The sequence below is a fragment of the Mytilus galloprovincialis genome, chromosome 2 (assembly GCF_965363235.1).
Source record: "Mytilus galloprovincialis chromosome 2, xbMytGall1.hap1.1, whole genome shotgun sequence".
Classification (NCBI taxonomy): domain Eukaryota; kingdom Metazoa; phylum Mollusca; class Bivalvia; order Mytilida; family Mytilidae; genus Mytilus; species Mytilus galloprovincialis.
In genome coordinates, this window is record NC_134839.1 from 87,513,841 (window position 1) to 87,533,885 (window position 20,045).

The 20,045-nt window shown below is 30.4% G+C and overlaps 1 protein-coding gene across 2 annotated transcripts in view; it reads left to right on the forward strand.

Annotated features, from left to right (window-relative positions):
* LOC143064730 (uncharacterized) overlaps nt 1-19,946 on the forward strand; it is a 39,328-nt gene extending 19,382 nt beyond the window's left edge. Inside the window, exons 13-23 of one of the 2 annotated variants that reach the window (XM_076237784.1) lie at nt 292-422; nt 1,143-1,340; nt 1,923-1,970; nt 5,105-5,229; nt 5,772-5,919; nt 8,029-8,097; nt 8,414-8,515; nt 9,049-9,096; nt 11,236-11,322; nt 12,151-12,173; nt 13,395-19,946. In XM_076237784.1, coding sequence (XP_076093899.1) covers nt 292-422; nt 1,143-1,340; nt 1,923-1,970; nt 5,105-5,229; nt 5,772-5,919; nt 8,029-8,097; nt 8,414-8,515; nt 9,049-9,096; nt 11,236-11,322; nt 12,151-12,156 — 962 coding nt within the window. In that variant the 3' untranslated portion in view covers nt 12,157-12,173; nt 13,395-19,946. The remainder of the gene's footprint in view (nt 1-291; nt 423-1,142; nt 1,341-1,922; nt 1,971-5,104; nt 5,230-5,771; nt 5,920-8,028; nt 8,098-8,413; nt 8,516-9,048; nt 9,097-11,235; nt 11,323-12,150; nt 12,174-13,394) is intronic. The other variant, XM_076237783.1, reaches the window with a different exon arrangement.
* The last annotated feature ends 99 nt before the right edge of the window (nt 19,947-20,045 follow it).

Genomic DNA, 20,045 nt, shown 5'->3' on the forward strand with positions numbered 1-20,045 from the left:
TGGAAATAACATCTTTAAATTACTATTGTATTTTATTGAACTTGATGAAATAATGATGCATTACATGATGTCCAAATGTAAACATCATTTCTTTAAAATCTGATCTACTGGCCAGTTGTACGGTATATTCTTTGTCTAATTAAAAGACATGATAAACAGTTACAAAAGCAAACTAGGCATAAAGCTTAAATATCATGAAACATATATCATCGAAATAAAAAAAATGAAACAAAAAAGTTCTGTCAGGTTTAATAAATGTCTATTAAAAAAATAGTGTGTTTTTATTAACAGATAAATCTCAAAGAGGAGAAGACCGCCTATTCCAAGACCATAACCAGACAGTGACAGACCTACACAAAGAATTACAGGAGAAAGATGAGGCTTATGATAAAATGAATGAAGAATGGGAGGGAAGATTAATGGTAGGACTAACAGTTTTATCTTAACAATTCTTCAATCAATGTTTGGCTTAGTATCAGCTTTAATGAGTCTGAGAGGGGGAAAACTGGTGGTCCATATTTGGTCTTGATAACTTCAACAGAAACGGGGGGAGAGCATGGCAAAAAAATGTTGGAAGGAAAAAAAAAAGAAAAAAAAATATTAGAAAAACAATAAGGTCTTTCCTTTGCGTAGAGGAAAGACCTTAAAAACATTAAAAAACAATAAGTACTGGTAAGGTCTTTTCTCACGGAGAGGAAAGACCTTAAATATGTGTGTGTGTTATGGGAGATGGGGAGAAGTAGCTTGTTTTGTTGTTCAGTGTAGTTTTCTTATACATTCACTTTGTCAATGACTTTAGTTAGAATATCTGAAATTTGAAATGAAGTCCTTAGATGCAAGCCTTTTAATTCTAATGAAGCGAAAAATATATATATACTTGTCAAGAAAATAACATTAACAGTGAATGAATGATAGTATCTGTTCCAGGAATATCAAGTCATTAGGAACGTAATTTATAGAATAGGACTTATCTTCCTTTGTCCATAATTGTAGATGAACAACTACAATTTATATATGGCCTCACAACTCATACTATTGCTTTCACTGCTTAATACAATGCAATCTTTACCCTTCAATGCTCACAAGCACTTGGAATAAAGATATTGATTTTATTATCAATCTTTATATATGTTATGCTGTAGGACAAAGACTTGGAAATATTATCTCAAGTATCAGAATTAAAACAAGAGATTACAAGCTTGAAGCAGCAGCATCAGGTAGAGATATGGGAATTACAGGAGAAATTAAAAAAGTCACATGGAGAATCCATCATTCAGAAAGAGGTTATGCAAAAACAGGAAGTGAGTGCTCTAACACAGGAATGGAATAAGGAGAGACAGGTAAGAATTGGATTTAAAGAAGGTGAGTATACAGGCTATTTGATCTTAGGGAAGTGGTCTCAATGGCCCTAAATAGATGTTGTTGGCATACAAACATTGATTGATACAAGAATATTGTGTAAAAATAAATTTAAAATTGAACATGCTTAGCACAAGCCATTTCTAGATACAAGTTGCTTGAATATGGATTCAGATGAGGTAACATTTTTGGTTTGCACACATCAGCGATGTTTTGACTTTATTTTGACAAAATTTAACTATACAGACTTCAAATAGAGAAATATTAGTTCAGGATTCTCTGTTATAAATATTTGAAACAAAAAAATTCATAAACGTTATTTTTTATCTAAATCAGAGCTAATGCTAGCTATAGTTATCTTTTACTTTTGGAAGGCCACAGAAGACAGGTTTGTCTGTAGTTATTCCTATGTAGATAAAATTGTGTAACTAAATAATAATGAATTTTGAATAATAAGTCCAATCTGGAATGTTGATATTTTATTTTGTTGATAGGACAACCAGACAAATATATAAATGCAATTATGAGTTTTAAGTTTATATGCATGTTGTTTTTTTGTTTAGTATGATGTTGTACAGCGAGCTACCGATTCCTCCATTATAGAACCACAGGTATTTTATTTCACTTTTGTTTCTTTTTTTACTAATTCTTTTTTACTAATACTTATAACTCCTCTTTTAGATTTAGAGAATGGGGCCACACATTTACAAAATTTCAGTTTTGTTTCTTATTTTAAATAGCTTTCTTAAATAGTTAAAAACCTGTAATATATGTTGACAAATTATCAAAGGGCCAAGTGAGCTTTCCTCATCACTTGTCGTCCGTCGTCGTTAACTTTTACAAAAATCTTCTACTCTGAAACAACTAGGCCAAATTTAACCAAACTTTACCACAATCATCATTGGGGTATCTAGTTTAAAAAATGTGTCCGGTAACCTGGCCAACCAACCAAGATGGCCCCCATGGCTGAAAATAGAACATAGGGATAGAATGCAGTTTTTGGCTTTTAACTCAAAAACCAAAGCATTTAGAGCAATCTGACAAAAAGGTAAAATTGTTTATCCGGTCAAGATCTATCTGACCTGAAATTTTCAGATGAATCTAACAACCCGTTGTTAGGTTTCTGCCCCTGAATTGGTAATTTTGCTGTTTTTGCTGTTTTTGGTTATTATCTTGAATATTATTATAGATAGAGATAAACTGTAAACAGCAATAATGTTCAGTAAAGTAAATTTACAAATAAGTCAACATGACCAAAATGGTCTGTTGACCCCTTTAGGATTTATTGCCCTTTATAGTCAATTTTTAACCATTTTCTGTAAATCTTAGTAATCTTTTAGAAAAAATTCCTCCCCTGAAATTGCGCCAAATTAAATCAAACTTTACCACAATCATCATTGGTGTATCTAGTTTAAAAAATGTGTCCTGTGACTCTGCCAACCAACCAAGATGGTCGCCATGGCTAAAAATAGAAACTTTGGGTAAAATGCAGTTTTTGGCTTATAACTCAAAAACCATAGCATTTAGAGCAAATCTGACAGGAGGTGAAATTGTTTATCAGGTGAAGATCTATCTGCCCTGGAATTTTCAGATGAATCAAATAACTGGTTGTTAGGTTGCCTCCCATGAATTGGTAATTTTAAGGAAATTTTGTTGTTTTTTGTTATTATCTTGAATATTATTATAGATAGAGATAAACTGTAAACAGCAATAATGTACAGCAAAGTAAGACCTAAAAATAAGTCAACATGACCAAAATGGTCAATTGACCCCCTAAGGAGTTATTGCCCTTTATAGTCAATTTTTAACAATTTTCATGAAATTTGTAAATTTTCACTAACATTTTCCACTGAAACTACTGGGCCAAGTTCATTATAGATAGAGATAATTGAAAGCAGCAAGAATGTTTAGTAAAGTAAGATATACAAACACATCACCATCACCAAAACACAATTTTGTCGTGAATCAATCTGTGTCCTTTGTTTAATATTCACTTAGACCAAGGTGAGCGACACAGGCTCTTTAGAGCCTCTAGTTTTCTTATTTACTTGAAAGTATAATGTTTTGACGTATCTTTATTAAAAGACCTGCATGATTCACATCCAATAGTTTTTCATTAAGAATGTTATATAGTGACTGTATAGTCCACATAGAATTAATTGTTTAATGTCACTTGCCTTTTTGATTTTTAACTTAACTAGCTATTAGGGTTAGTGTGAAGCACTCCATCTCTTAGTATTTTTCCTCAAATTCTTAAAACTTCATCTCCAAAAGCAATGAGAAAATTGTTACCAAAATAACTAATCTGAATCAACAAACATCTTATAAGAATGTATTATTTCCCATCTGATATACCTTCCATTCAAACACAACTTTACTGAAAATAGAATGTTGGGAAAGGTTCAATTAATCATTCTGCCGAACCTTTGAACATATAGTACATTAATGATCCTCTTGACAAATATGATTTGTTACTGCATTTTAATGGCTTTGTTATAACAGAATTTTTAAAACTTGATCTCAACGCAAAAGTAAATTATCCCAATTGCTTTCTTGTCTCTAACTATTCTTAAAGAAAGGAGCTCGAGAGAATTTTATAATTAAAAAGAAATTAAAAAAACTGATAAATCCTGCAAAGGAAACATGGCAACCAGAACTTCATAGAAAATGATAGTGCGAGTGAAGCATCCGTGTACTATGAACACATTCTTGTTTTTATATCCTTTTCAAATATTTTTCATGTTTTATGCCTCAGAGAAAGTAAGGGGATGAAATTACACTGTCAAAAGTTTTGGCTGATGAACTTTTAAAGTAATGTAATGATTTGAACAATGCTTGGAAATCAAGACCCCCTTAACATAAAATTATCCATATTTTGAGTTAGAGTTGATGAAGTTTTCTATAATTTTGATATAATTTGTCCCAAAAGTACCGGTAGTCTAAATTTCTTTATTTTAATATTTTATTTTAACATTTTCAGAGATTTCTTTCAAAATTTCTAGCATAGTTGAAATGAAATTTAACAAAACTGAAAATTAAAAACTTCCTCTAAATTCTTGCTATATTTCTGAGGCAATTGTTAAACTTTGTTAAATTGTAGCAGTGGTCATATGCAGTCCCATGCATGAATCATATTCCTTTCATCTTTTTTACTTACTTGATCTTGTCAAATTGTTAGATATCTTAATTCTTTTTTATTATTTGACTGCATGTAATTTCTACATTCTTATAATTATTATTAGATTCCACTTGTTAGCAAACCTATGCAACATTTTTAGTTTGCCTATATGAATTTGTTTGTTTATTGTTGTTAAAATTTAATGCTACTTTCAGCTCCCATGGCTATGTCATGGGTGCCAGATTTACTTGTCAGGAAAAGAATGAAAGAGAGAACAACTGACCTTTGATAGGAAACCTGGAAAAAACCTTGTCGATTCAGACTGAAGTTGTACACCCTATGCCATTGGAAGTCTCATGGCACTACAATAGGTTATAACAGGATATTTGTTGAAATTCCAGGTTATTAATTGATACAGACTGCTATTGAATAATCTGTGTTAGCTCTTTAAGTTGGTATGTGTGATAACGCCAAAAAATTAGGTCAGAAGATTTGTATGTCACAAATGGTACAAGTTTTTCATTTGTTAGAATTTGATCATAAACACTTTCAGTAGTAAATGATCAAAATGAGGATGAGGTCTGTCATGCTCATTTAATCATTACTAATTTTGGATCTATATTTCAGGAATTACTACATCACAACCAGTTAGCTATTAGTGCTTTACAGCCAGGCTCAACTAACATTCCCCAATTACAGCAACAGGTTGTCTTACTCACAAGGAGACTGGATGAAATAAAGGAACAACATAGGTGAGCTATGTTTATACCCTACAAAACACACTTATACCCTACAAAACACACTTATTTATAGGAGTTCATTGTTAACTCCAAAATTTTTAAATTCTTTAAAAATCTTAAAAAGACAGATCTCGAATTCATACATTTTAATCCTGTATCCTGTAGTCCAGATTTCACAGACTCATCACTTTCACTCTAGAATATTTAAGTACATGTTTCCTGTTAAAGTTTGCCACACCAAGACCATATTTATATGTAATTGATTCATTTTATGAGCTATTAACTGGCTTTTACTTAGGTAAAGTTATCAATGTTGTTTGGTGTACTATTAACTGGTATTTACTTAGGTAAAGTTAACGAAGTTGTTTGGTGTACAGCTGCTAACTGGGATTTACATATATTTTTTCTAAATGAGGTGAGTTGCTATAAAATTTAAAGCATTACCTAGGAAAAGCATTCGTGGTTACATACATATTGAAAACTTGAAATTACAACACCCTCAAGTAATTATAACAAATGTGTCGTAATATTCATTAAGATTCCTTCTCTTGTAGACTAGAGATAGCAGAACTACAAGGTAGAAGTGAGATGAATTCTTTACAGCCTCCACTCATTGACACACCCTTCAGGAAGAAACGAGTTCATTTTGAAGATCAGACAGAACAAGGTCAGAACATGGAACTGATGAATATAGATTTGGAGGTAAACATGATTTACAAATATGAGCATTGTGAATTGTTAAAAGACTTTATATATACCAAAATTAGAGTGTTACCAATATCATTCGAAAATGACAGAAGCTGTGCTAAATTGTCAAGTAATTATTAAGCTTTGGAGATTAAAGCTTGTGTGCCAGGTATATCATGTTTAAAAGTAAAGAGAAAAAAAATTATACTGATTTCATTGATTTTTATAAGCCCATTTAAGGGACGTATTTAGGTATACTGTTGTGTCTGTCAATCTGTCTGTATGGTCATCCGTCCTTCGTCAACATGTTGGCCATTAACTCACAAATGCTTCAACCAATTTGCATAAATTTTGATGAATTGCTTATATCTGTTGACGTGAGATCTCTTTTGTTTTTTATAAATTTTCGATTATAAGTTTCCGAGTTATGAGGTTTTATTCATTAAAGAAAGGGGGATTTTCCAGATTTTGGACAATAACTCAAGTGCTTTATCAACTTGCAAGAAATTTTGGTGAATTGTGGATATCTATTGACATGGTCTCCCTTTGGATTTTTATAAATTTTAGGTTGTATGTTTCAGAGTTACAGGGTTTTTGTCGAGCCTGCAACTTTTGTTGCAGAAAGCTCGACATAGGGATAGTGATCCGGCGGCGGCGGCTACGACGGCGGCGTTAGCTCACTTCTTAAAAGCTTTATATTTTAGAAGGTGGAAGACCTGGATGCTTCATACTTTGTATATAGATGCTTCATGTTACGAAGTTTCCGTCAGTCACATGTCCAATGTCCTTGACCTCATTTTCATGGTTTAGTGACCACTTGAAAAAAAAGTTCAAATTTTTTGTAATGTTGAATTCTCTCTTATTATAAGTAATAGGATAACTATATTTGATATGTGTGTACCTTGCAAGGTCCTCGTGTCTGTCAGACAGTTTTCACTTGACCTCGACCTCATTTCATGGATCAGTGAACAAGGTTAAGTTTTGGTGGTCAAGTCCATATCTCAGATACTATAAGCAATAGGGCTAGTATATTCGGTGTATGGATGGACTGTAAGGTGTACATGTCCAACTGGCAGGTGTCATCTGACCTTGACCTCATTTTCATGGTTCAATGGTTATAGTTAAATTTTTGTGTTTTGGTCTGTTTTTCTCATACCATATGCAATAGGTCTACTATATTTGTTGTATGGAATGATTGTTAAGTGTACATGTCTAGCGGGCAGATGTCATGTGACCTTGACCTCATTTTCACGGTTCAGTGGTCAAAGTTAAGTTTTTGAGTTTTGGTCTTTTTATCTAATGCTATATGCCATAGGTCAACTATATTTGGTGTATGGAAATATTTTATGATCTTTATGTCAGTCGAGCAGGTTTTATTTAACCGTGACCTCATTTTCACGGTTCATTGCACAGTGTTAAGTTTTTGTGTTTTGGTCTATTTTTCTTAAACTTTAAGTAATGTGTCAACTATATATGTTGTATAGAAGCATTGTTAGCTGTACCTGTCTGCCTGGCATGGTTCATCTGACCTGGACCTCTTTTTCAAGGTTCATTGGTCTTTGTTTAGTTATCTTGGTTAATGTTAAGTTTATGTGACAGTTGTAATAAAGCTTAGCTTTATACTTACGACTATCAACATAATTTCAATGATTAGTATAGAAGGCGAGACATTTCAGCGTGTGCACTCTTGTATTCATTTAAAATAGGGGGTCCAGTTTTTGGACAATAACCCCCCATAAAAATTCAGTAGTTTCTCATGAAACTTTGGTGCATTGTTTATATCGATTAATGTAAGCTCACTTTAGAATTTTATTAATTTACATTATACATTTCCGTGTTATGGAGTTTTATTCATTAAAAAAAAGGCGGGATTTTCCAGTTTTTGGACAATAACTCAAAAACACTTTCAGCAATTCTCATGAAACTTAGGTGAATTGTTTATATCTAATGATGTAAGCTTTCTTTTGATTTTCATTAATCTGATATGACATTGAGAAATAATTGAACTTTATTCTTTGAAAATGTGATGGGCGTATTATGCGCTCATAGTGCAGCTGTTTATTTTACCTGATAGGATAATACAGAGTGTTAAAAAGAGATTATTTTGTTTTATTAATATTTCAGGCCAAACTTCAACAAGTAAAAACTGAACTAGCTCAGACCAAAATCAGGGAGAATGAACTAAATAATAAGGTATATTACAGATCAATCCTTTTCTTTTGTTACCTTTGTTTTGCTTAACATTATTACATTAACATGAGCACTTCAAGCCATTGGGTCTTTATATTGGTCAATGAATTAAAGTAGTATATATGTAATAAATTCCAGTAAGACTTCAAGCTGACTAGTCTAGTTTGCCATAATTTACATCTAGAATTCAATATTCAATCTGTATGTATGTTTTATTATGATGCTTTATTTAAAACAAGAGTCATTTCTATGCTGGTTAATCATGAATTATTTTTGTGTTTTTTGTTTAACTGTTATATAAATACATTGTACTTTTTAGTTACACCATTATGAAGGAAGACATGGTGATATTGATTCACCACCTCTTAGTCCTGGTTACCATGCCACTGGTCCCCTGTTGCAGGAACCAACTCAGTGTGAGGTCAGTTATCTCCCCTAGTTTTCAACTTTACTACATTGACAATATGCAAAATATAGAGTCTCTGAGCTTTGTTTTTATCATACTACTGATTATTGCATGCAAAAAAATGAAGAGTAAAGGCCAAAGGTTAATTTGCTTTCACATCTCAGAATATTTTTTTTATTCACCACAAATCAATTATGGAACCTTAGATATTATACCTCATTAGTTATCTAGTAATGAATTGGATTATATCTCTTCACTTTCTCCTTATGTTAATGTAAATAATGAATTATTTGGCATTATCTTTTCACATGTAATGTGTCCTTAAACCAACCCCAGATATGTAGTATGTGGGAAAATAATTGCAAGCTAATTGGTAGGGGTGCTATTATGGCTAATATAAGACCTCATTACTGTTGAATTTTTTTATTCTCTCTGAAACATCCTTGTTTGCATCCAATTTGGCCTTGAGGGGGAGACATGCTTTTTACCTCACTAAAATAGTTCTATCTTCATGGAAATATTCATCTTAATCTGATTTATTTTTTTAGTATCTGAAGAACATACTATACCAGTATATGATGGGAAGAGAGACCAAGGTGTGTATTGAATCGTACTTGAAGATCATGATTTATGTTATATTTCTATTCCTGTCATCAGAACTGTACTTTGTATGCTCTTTCACTATTAAAAAAAAGAATGAAGAGAATGTCAAAATACTATTCATTTAAAAACTGCATCTTTTACTGTCATTTAGATTTTGTTTTAGCATTTCCTTTAGGGACCGTTCAATATTTATCAGATGGATGGGCCGGTGCAAAATGGGGCGGGGCAAGCACTTTTTTTGTGGAAATATTTGGATGGGCAAGAACTTTTTTTAAAATATTTAGTGGATGGGCCAGAACATATTTTATAGGAAAAATTTGGCTATAGGATATTTCTTTTGCGGGCACTCAAAACATGTCTCAACAAACTGCTAGCTTGGCTCATTTCTGTCAATTTTAAGGATTTAATTAAGGAATAAAAAGCTATAAGTTTCTGTTCAGACTATCTTTTAAATTATTTTGACCTTATAGAATACCATATTGTTTAATAGTTTGGTTTATTGCAGTAAAGTTTATGGATTTAAGTAATAGGTAACATGGGTAAGAAAAAAAAGCTCAAATTTTTAAATAAGGCTAAATTCAGATAGTAAACTTTAAATTTTTTTCTAACTTTTTCAAATCAACTTGGATTTTCCTAAAACTCTACAGCTATCTCATTTATATATTGATCTTATAGAAAGCCAGGTTGCTTGGAAGTTAGGTGTATTGCTGTTAAATTTATAGATTTAATTAATAGGTAAGAAAAAAAAAGCTCAAATTTTAAGTTTAGGCTGAATCTAGATAGTCATCTTTGATTTTTTTTATAACTTTTTTAAATCAACATGGACTTTCATAAAACTCTACAGCTATTTCATTTATATATTGATCTTACAGAATGCCAGGTTGATTGGTAGTTTGGTGTATTGCTGTCATTCTTATGGATTTAATAAAAAGGTTAAAAAAAAAAGCTCAAATTTTCAGTTTAGGCTAAATCCAGAGTCATCTTTCAAAAATTTTATAACTTTTTCAAATCAACATGGATTTTCATAAAACTTTACAGCTATTTCATTTATATATTGATCTTATAGAATGCCTAGTTGTTTGGTAGTTTGGTGTGTTGCTGTCATTCTTATGAATTTAATAAAAAGGTTTAAGAAAAAGCTTAAATTTTCAGTTTTTGGTTATTTCAAGATAGTCATCTTTAATTTTTTTCATAACTTTTTCAAATCAACTTGCATTTTCATAAAACTCTACAGCTATATCATTTTGATATTGATCTTACTGAATGCCAGGCTGTTTAGTACTTTGGTTTTTTGCTGTCATTTTATGGATTTAGTTAATAGGTTGAAAAAAAGCTACAATTTTAAGTTTAGACTAAGTTCAGATGGTCACCTTTCATTTTTTTTCTAACTTTTTTAAATCAACTTAGATTTTCATAGGCTGCATCAAAGTCAAAAACATGTCTGCCTATATTTGCTTAAGAAGACCATAATTTCTTTTTTGAAAAGTAGAATAGATAAAGGAACATTGATATTTGAACTATAAACAAGTTCTGTTATTAAGACAATAATCAGTAATTCAGTATATGATAATATGTTTACTAGTCCAAGAGTTATTATCCCTTAATTTAAATTATTTCCTTTATTTTAAATCAGTATTGTATTTGAGGCTGTACTGTATATAAAATCAAATCTGTACATGTATATTCATACTGGTTTTGAAAATCAATAAAATGTATGGTTCTGATACACACATAGATATATACATATAGAATTAACTAGCACATTTTAAATTTTGTATAAAGTCTATTCTTTGATTCCAAGACATTAAAATTTTTAAAAACTTAAAAATAGAAAAAGAACCTAAATCATTTTTGATTGTCTTAGAGTTTTAGAGGGGCAAGGACTTTTTTTATAGATTTTTTTAGATGGGCAAGGACTTTTTTTCAGAATTTAAAAGGATGGGCAATAACTTTTTTAATGAAACAATATTAAGAATGCACCGGCCCATCCATCTGATAAATATTGAACGGTCCCTTAAGAGAGAAAGCTACTTTGCTTCCTTAGGAACTTGACTCCAACATATGAAATATTTTGAATTTTTGGTTCCTGACCAAACTTTTGGAACTGAAGTATTTTATATTTTTATTTACAGACTCTATCTAGAGTAATAGGAACTGTAGTACATTTTAATGATGAACAAATGAGGAAAGTGGTTGCAAGAGAAGATGCTAAAACTAATGTAAGTATATAAACAATGATATCAAATAAACTATCTTCAAAATGAATAAGTATGAAAAGATTTGAAAATGGAAGCTTTATTGGATTGTAATGAAATTATCATAATTGTATCAAGTCAATAAAATCTGCTACCTAAGTACATAAGTGGATTTTGGTGAGCCACAAATTGAATATTAATGTTATTTCTAATTTCCTTTCGGCTTGTGTGCAGACTTAAGAAAAAGGTTGGCTTTAAATATCCCAGAATATTCAGTTTTTTCTCAATTCACGAAAATTATTATCCAAGAAAAAAAGGAATCCACAGTATATCAAACAACAACAATAACACTAATCCTGAGATAACTATTCTGATTAATTTGGTCTTATATATTATGCACTGAAATTTTAAACTTGGAAGTAATATTATTACATAGGTGTCAATTCTGAAAACTTCTATAATGTGAGATTTCCATTAACAACATTCGTACTGTATGGATATTCATGTGCACCGTAAAGCTCTATTATGTAACCTACAAAATTTAAAATGTGAGGGTACAATTTCTGAGTTTTTTTTTTTTTTTGAATATTTGACAGAGTTGACATCTATGTAGATATTTGTTCATAATTGGTACTAGTAAAGTGTATTTTGCTTATTGATAATGCTGCTCCCTAGGAACCTTTGTCTGACAGAAAATTTATATGTATTTAAAGTGAGTTTGAATTTCTATGTCTGCTGGGTAATGATTCTTACCAAGCTTTGCATGACAAAAAAGATTATCTTTTAGCAGTAACCCATGACACACACTAAAACATTTTACATGGTTCTGAAGCTTTGCTATATTATCCACAGGTCTGATCCAGGATATTTCTCGGGTTTGTTATATTTCTTCTTATCTTTCCATGGGGATTTCCTTACTGTTTGTCTATTCATTAAAATTTATAAAAAACGTAAATGTATAGGAATATAAAAAGGATGAAAAAAATAATTGTAGAATTGAATTGCCGGACCAATACTATGTTTATAATCTTGACATTATGCTATAAACAGAAAAGAATATTTTACTTGTCTGATCAATAGATTATTTCACAAAAAAATGATATTAATAAGTTGTATTTAGCATCACTGTTTTAAAGACTTTTAATAGTATACATATGTATACCCTGTGCTCATGAAATCCTATTTCCTGTCAATACATATGCATGGGGCTTTGGTGTTGGTTCATTTCTGTTTATACACTGTAAACTCAGAATTTTTTACACGATTTTATTATTGCAATCGTTCAAAATTGAAGACAAATGTCAGGATAATTATTGCAGCAAAAGGTAAGGGTGCATAGGACATGTAGGAACAATACTTTCAAAATTTAAAATATTCATTTTTGATTTTGTGAAACATATCCCATGTCAGTTTATGCAATGATACAACAATTAAAAAAATAATGAGTTTACAGTATTTATTTCAGTTATAGATATATTTTATTCATTAGGCACACAATTTAAACACAGAACAATTTTAAGAATTAAAAGCAGTCAACATTTTTTGGGTAAAGATTGAAATGCAATCAAAACTATATGTTACTGACTTGATAGCTAAATCTTCCAATGCTTATCACTACCTTTTTGATACACAAAATATAGTGCATTCTATACGTCCTATCCATGAACATTTCCAGAAATTAATCAATGTAATGTAATATATGCTCATATATTCTTGTCACAAAATGATGTTAAGCCTGTCAAGAAAATTACATAACTTTTGCAAGATGCAGGAATCTAATATTGTTTAAAAAATATAAATGGTGTCATTGTTATAGTCGTCTTTAAAAATTGGAGTTATCTCCCATTGTTCAGAATTTTAGTTAAATCAACTAAAACCAATGATTTATTCAATGCAATATTTTATTTTACTTCCCACTGATAAACTAACACAATCTTAACCCTTCTGTGCTTACACACATTTTTATTTATTAAATGAATACAATTAAAATGTAAGTCATGGAAAATAATATTTCAAGGTTTATACTAATGATAAATCTTATTACATATTCTAGATCTGTTTATGCAATTAATTAATTGTCGACTTGATTTTTACAGGGTTGGCTGAGCACACCCACGTAAAGAACAAGTTGTTATATAAAACTAGTTTGTGAAACCAAAGACACCAAGTAGAAATCTAGTACATATCTAAAACAGTACCAAGTTAAAAACCAATCAGGTGTCCTGAATATCCTCGTAGAATAGTTGGAATATTTGTAATGTTAGCATTATTCAGATACTGGATATGCCTGTATTGTTACATTATTGTGCTGTTATTATTTGTTTACTATTTATTTTGTTAAGAATTTAAATTGTATCGGTTTGTTTTTGTAAATTCAGTACAAAAGATAACTTGCTTAAAGATTTTGCTTGTATTTTTGAAACATCTCAACAAAGACTGTGAGAAAATCTGAGTAAAAGCTGTGATAAAATGTTTTTATTATATCAATACTAAATGATGTCACATGGGAGATCTGTCAGATTTTAGCAAACAAAGGCTAATGTCAGAATAAACAAATACACAAGAGTCTAGCTTTATTTTGTTTTGCCATTTAATTATGGAATCACACAATCAAATTTCTTATGGAATACATCTTTAATTGAGAGTTTATATCTCAGCAGTTGATATTTTTTAGCTAGAATTGGTTTATTGAATCACATTTTTTTCATCATCTCATTCTGTAATCGGATAAGTTTTGAAATACATTTAGTATCTTGCTTTATCCAATCGGATTGCTTTGGTATTTCACTTGTCTGTAATGATATTTACTAAGTATGGAAGATAAAAAGATAAAACCATTAGTTTGTCTTACAAAGGGAGCTAATCCACTGAAACCTGAGTGATAACTGAAATGTTTGTCAGTTGTGTTCTGAAATGTATTGGTGCTGTGCAACACATTGCCTAGAGTAATACAAAATATGTAAATATCTCTTAGTTTTGTTATTTATGAAATTGATGGTTAATATGTATTTTCTGATGAATGAATCATATGTCTGGGTTTTGGGACCAATTGGTTGGTATACAAGGTTTAATGTTTCATTGTCAAAGGTTGTGTTAGTTAATTGAAAAAAACATGTAAAAAAACTGAAAGCTTCAAAATCTGTCAAATGCATGTATATTTTAAGGAAATAAGAAAATTTGATATGATGGAAATTAATTCATAAAAGGAATTTTATCTTTCATGGTAAAAGTTGATGAATACATACATGTCTGCAAGTATTGTTATTGAACAAGATATCCTTCTGTGTCTGTTACATGTAGAATCAGTAGTGACTATCACCAGTAACATGTTATGTACTATTTATAGAGTTGTATGTAAATAAAAGTAGTAATAAAATGTTGTGTAATGTCAAGTATAATTCCTTTGTTTTATGTGATGTCTTGTTCACTCTGATTTGATTATATAATTGTTTAATCTCTTTTGTCAAAAGAAAGGCATTAGTTATTAAATATTTCATAATTGCAAAATTTTATTATTATATGTTTGCCTCAATAGTTAGATTTGAGAATGTTATTTTATCAGAATGAAATGTATAAAATTCGAATTTAAGCACTTAAGTAGGATAATTATTTTTTGTGAAGAATTTTTTTATGTCAAGTTGAAAAAGTTGAGATGACATATAGTTATATGCTCTATGTTTGTGTGACAGTCCTGCTACTGGTAATAGTAATGTAGTTTGATGTGATAGCAATACTAAGTTTCATGATTGAATACTTCAAGTTGTGAATTATTTACAGTTGTATCTGATTAATTGTATGATATTTGTATGATATTTATGACATGGTGGATTCATTGCACTTCAGTTGTTGGTTAATTTCTAAATTATAAATTTAACTTTAACTTAATTTGCTAATGACATCAAATTTGCCAAAGAAAGCACCAAGAATAGAATAACTTATACTCTATGTAAAAAGCTAGCTTTGGCTTAAATTCATGGATGACCGGTGATATATATTATTATTCTGCATAATGCTATTGCCAGCCTTAGTCACTTCATTTAAACATGATAGATTACTGTGTCAAGTGAACACAGACATTTTGTTTTATTTAAGTTTTTTCATTTGGTCCTGAGTATGTCGCACTAAAGGGGATACATGTGCAGTGGTCGATCCATGGAAGAAGGTTCTGGGGGTGGAACCCCTTTTCTTGTGGACAATCAATGCATTTGAATGGGAAAATATTGTTGGAATCCCCTTTATCCTGGGTTGGGAACCTCCCTTTTAAAAATTGCTGGCTCCTCCCCTGCATGTTTACCACAATAAACACAATACATGGGTGGTAACTTTGAAGTTGAGGAATCTGTTTATATACTTTCTTATCTGTCACATTACTATGAAATAGGTTTTAAAACATTTGACTCATTATCAATACAGCAGCTGTAAAGTACTTGACTATGCCATACATCTGGTCTTGGTTTCTTATATATCATTCTTTGATAATCAAGAGTCAAAAGTAATTGCAGGACTCTTATTAATTAGGAAATGAAATATATTTAAGATTAAAGTCTGTTCATATATTTTAAAAATAATCAATCCTTGAAAAAAAAAATTTCTTTTTTTTAGCTCACCTGGCCTAAAAGGCCATGTGAGCTTTTCTCATCACTTGGCGTCCGTCGTCGTCGTCGTCGTCTGTCGTCGTTAACAATTTTTCAAACATCTTCTCCTCTGAAACTACTGAATAGATTTGAATGAAACTTAAAATGATTGTTCCTTAGATTATCCTGCACAAAGTGTGTGCTTCGATTTTTGATCCGTCAAAAAACATGGCCGCCGTTACTTAAAATAGAACATAGGGGTCAAATGCAGTTTTTGGCTTATATCTCAAAAACGGAAGCATTTAGAGCAAATCTGACATGGGGTAAAAATGTTCATTAGGTCCAGATCTATCAGCCCAGAAATTTTCAGATGAATCAAACAAACCATTGTTGGGTTGCTGCCACTTAATTGGTAATTTTAAGGAAATTTTGCAGTTTTTGGTCATTATCTTGAATATTATTATAGATGAAGATAAACTGTAAACAGCAAAAATGATCAGCAAAGTAAGATCTACAAATAGGTTAATATGACCAAAATTGTCAATTGACCCCTTAAGGGGTAAATGTCCTTTAATGACAATTTTTCACAATTTGTTCATCATATTTGCTAACTTTAAAAAATCTTCTCCTCTGAAACTACTGAATGGATTTGGATGAAACTTAGCATGATAGTTCCTTAGATTATCCTGCACAAAGTGTGTGCTTCGATTTTTGATCCGTCAAAAAACATGGCCGCCCTTACTTTAAATAGAACATAGGGGTCAAATGCAGTTTTTGGCTTATATCTCAAAAACGAAAGCATTTAGAGCAAATCTGACATGGGGTAAAAATGTTCATTAGGTCAAGATCTATCAGCCCTGAAATTTTCAGACAAATCAAACAAACCATTGTTGGGTTGCTGCCACTTAATTGGTAATTTTAAGGAAATTTTGCAGTTTTTGGTCATTATCTTGAATATCATTATAGATAAAGATAAACTGTAAACAGCAAAAATGATCAGCAAAGTAAGATCTACAAATAGGTTAATATGACCAAAATTGTCAATTGACCCCTTAAGGGGTAAATGTCCTTTAATGACAATTTTTCACAATTTGTTCATCATATTTGCTAACTTTAAAAAATCTTCTCCTCTGAAACTACTGAATGGATTTGGATGAAACTTAGCATGATAGTTCCTTAGATTATCCTGCACAAAGTGTGTGCTTCGATTTTTGATCCGTCAAAAAACATGGCCGCCCTTACTTTAAATAGAACATAGGGGTCAAATGCAGTTTTTGGCTTATATCTCAAAAACGAAAGCATTTAGAGCAAATCTGACAGGAGTAAAAATGTTCATTAGGTCAAGATCTATCAGCCCTGAAATTTTCAGACGAATCAAACAAACCATTGTTGGGTTGCTGCCACTTAATTGGTAATTTTAAGGAAATTTTGCAGTTTTTGGTCATTATCTTGAATATCATTATAGATAAAGATAAACTGTAAACAGCAAAAATGATCAGCAAAGTAAGATCTACAAATAAGTTAAATATGACCTGACAGGTGTCATCTAACCTTGACCTCATTTTCATAATTCAGTGGTCAAAGTTAACTTTTTTAGTTTTGGTCTATTTTTTTAATACTTTATGCATTAGGTCAACTATATTTGGTGTATGAAAATATTTTATGATCTATATGTCGGTTACGCAGGTTTTATTTGAACTTGACCTCATTTTCACAGTCCATTGCTAAGTTTTAAGTGTTTGTGTTTTGGTCTCATTTTCTTTATTTATAAACAGTCAGTCATATATATTTGTAATATTGAAGAATTGTTAGCTGTACATGTTTGCCTGGCATGGTTCAATATGTTCAATAAGGCATTGTTTACCAGGTGAGCGATTCAGGCTCTTGAGAGCCTCTTGTTTATATATAGTTTTGCAACATTTAACTGTAACATAAGGAAGATAATAGATCAATGAAATCAATCAGTTTATGACCTTGTTAATAATTTATTTCCTGAAATATTGGGGTTTGTGCAATTATATTACTTCCTTGTTTGATAGTTGATTTGTTATGAATATGTTATTCTATTATTTTATGGTTATTTTTGTCACAACATATTACGGTTTCAAAAATTTTCACATTAAAGTAAAATGAACTAGGGCAAGAAGAGTTTGAGTGCCTAGAGATATTTCATCTTTTAGTTTATTTATATATGATAATTTATAGGTAATAGAGAAGTTTGACCTTTAAAACAGTTCTTGGAAATGTGCTTTATTCAGCAAATGGTAAAAACACATCAAAAACATGTCACAATCTTAATAAAATACTAGGGAAATAGGCATTGCATTTCTAGTATATGTTAAAGCTAATACATTAATTGAATCAGATTCTCTTTTTTATAGAAAAGAGGTGTGACATTAAATTTTCCAGAAAACTGGTCGCCAGAAAAATTTGAAGCTGTGATAGCTCTACCTGTGATGTATTCTGATATTGACTTTGTACTTATACCTGCATTCTTTGTTTTGTAATTTGTTCAAAAGTATTCTTACAATTTACATTTTCTTTAAGTACTACAAAACTTAGAAGACAACAGTTTTATAAACAATTCCTTGGTTTTTCCTTGTATTTACAAATTTCAAAAATAAAATATATTTGCATTGATCTGGCACTGGTTTTGTCCAAATCATGTCCCATATTATTCAGTTCAAAATATTATATGTACTGTTTTGGAATTTAGAAAAAAAGACATTCTGTTAAAAAAATAGAAAATGCAAGTGTTATGTAAAACGAAAGTATAATGAAAAAAGCTTTTTATCACATGTATTTCTGAAGTTTTTCATCAGCCTCATTTCCCAAGTCTGCCATGAACTCTTTTCTTTTCCTCATTTAAGGAGTTAACCTCCGTAAAATCTCTTACAAGTTGCATAAGAATTAAACATAGATTGCTTTGTGACACGGAAAATTTTGCGATGCATTTTGATCCTGTTATTTAAGATTTCTTTTTTCAGTTTTCCATAGTTGTCATAGGTTTTATCATTTCTATATATTGGAAATTTTTTGGATGTACACTTTTCATCAGTTTTCAATTGAATAGAATGAACAGTCAAACAGAAAAGGAAAAAAAATAATTTTAATTAAAACCTTTTTTTTTCTGATGTGAATATGCATAATCAGTAAAGTTCTCAAGGACTAGCATTTAAAAAAAGACAACATGTATCCTGGCATTTTGACGTGTCATTTATTAGTGTTGTAAGGATATGATACTCAGTCAATATACTCCTAGCAGTATAGTACTACAAGCTATTATTTAATTTAAACAATGTCCTTTTCATATTTGTTTTGTTTACAACAGTAACCAGTCATGAATAAACCAAACCATTAGATCATATTAATCAGAAATATTGTCCATTTCATTTAAATGGTATTCATACCATTCTCAAACTTTTGAAAATGAAACAAATAATTTTAATGCGAAGGTATGATAAGACTTTATTGGCCCCTTAAATTAGAAAATCAAAAAGTGTTATGATTATTGTCCAAATAACATCTTTTAGATGTTCATTCGACATAAGTCCTCAGATATCAGTATTGAGTTGTTAAGCTCTCTTTTTCTCACATATTTGCATTAGGGCTTCCAACATTTTGCACTTCCAAACTGAAAAAATTAACAAAGGTAGCTTATTTTGAGATCTTGTACAAAATTCTAGAATAAAATTTGCAATTTCAAGGGTCAAATGATGTCTCTTATCATACCTCCTATTTATATATAATTAGTGTTGTTAAGTTATAAAGAAATATAATTTCCATATAAATGCCATATCAAATGCATTATATCATTATATGTATCTTTTTAATTTAGAATAAATCATTTATAAATTATCAGCCAAAATATAACTGTCTTCTGTGTTGCTGTTCAATCATTGCAGTGCGGTATAAAGTTGTGATATGAGGGTTAAAAGATTATATGCTCATGCTTTACATTTCTTTATATTCATGATTATATAAACACTGTGTTCATAAAGTATATCACCAATATTTCTTGATTGTTATTATGATTACATATTTTATGAATCAATAAATCTATTTTTAAACTAATTCTTTGGTATTGATTTACTATTTGTTCGTGTGTTTGCTTTAGTATTGTTAATTAAAATCTGATGAATAGTATATACTATAAATTTCATCAATGTTTTC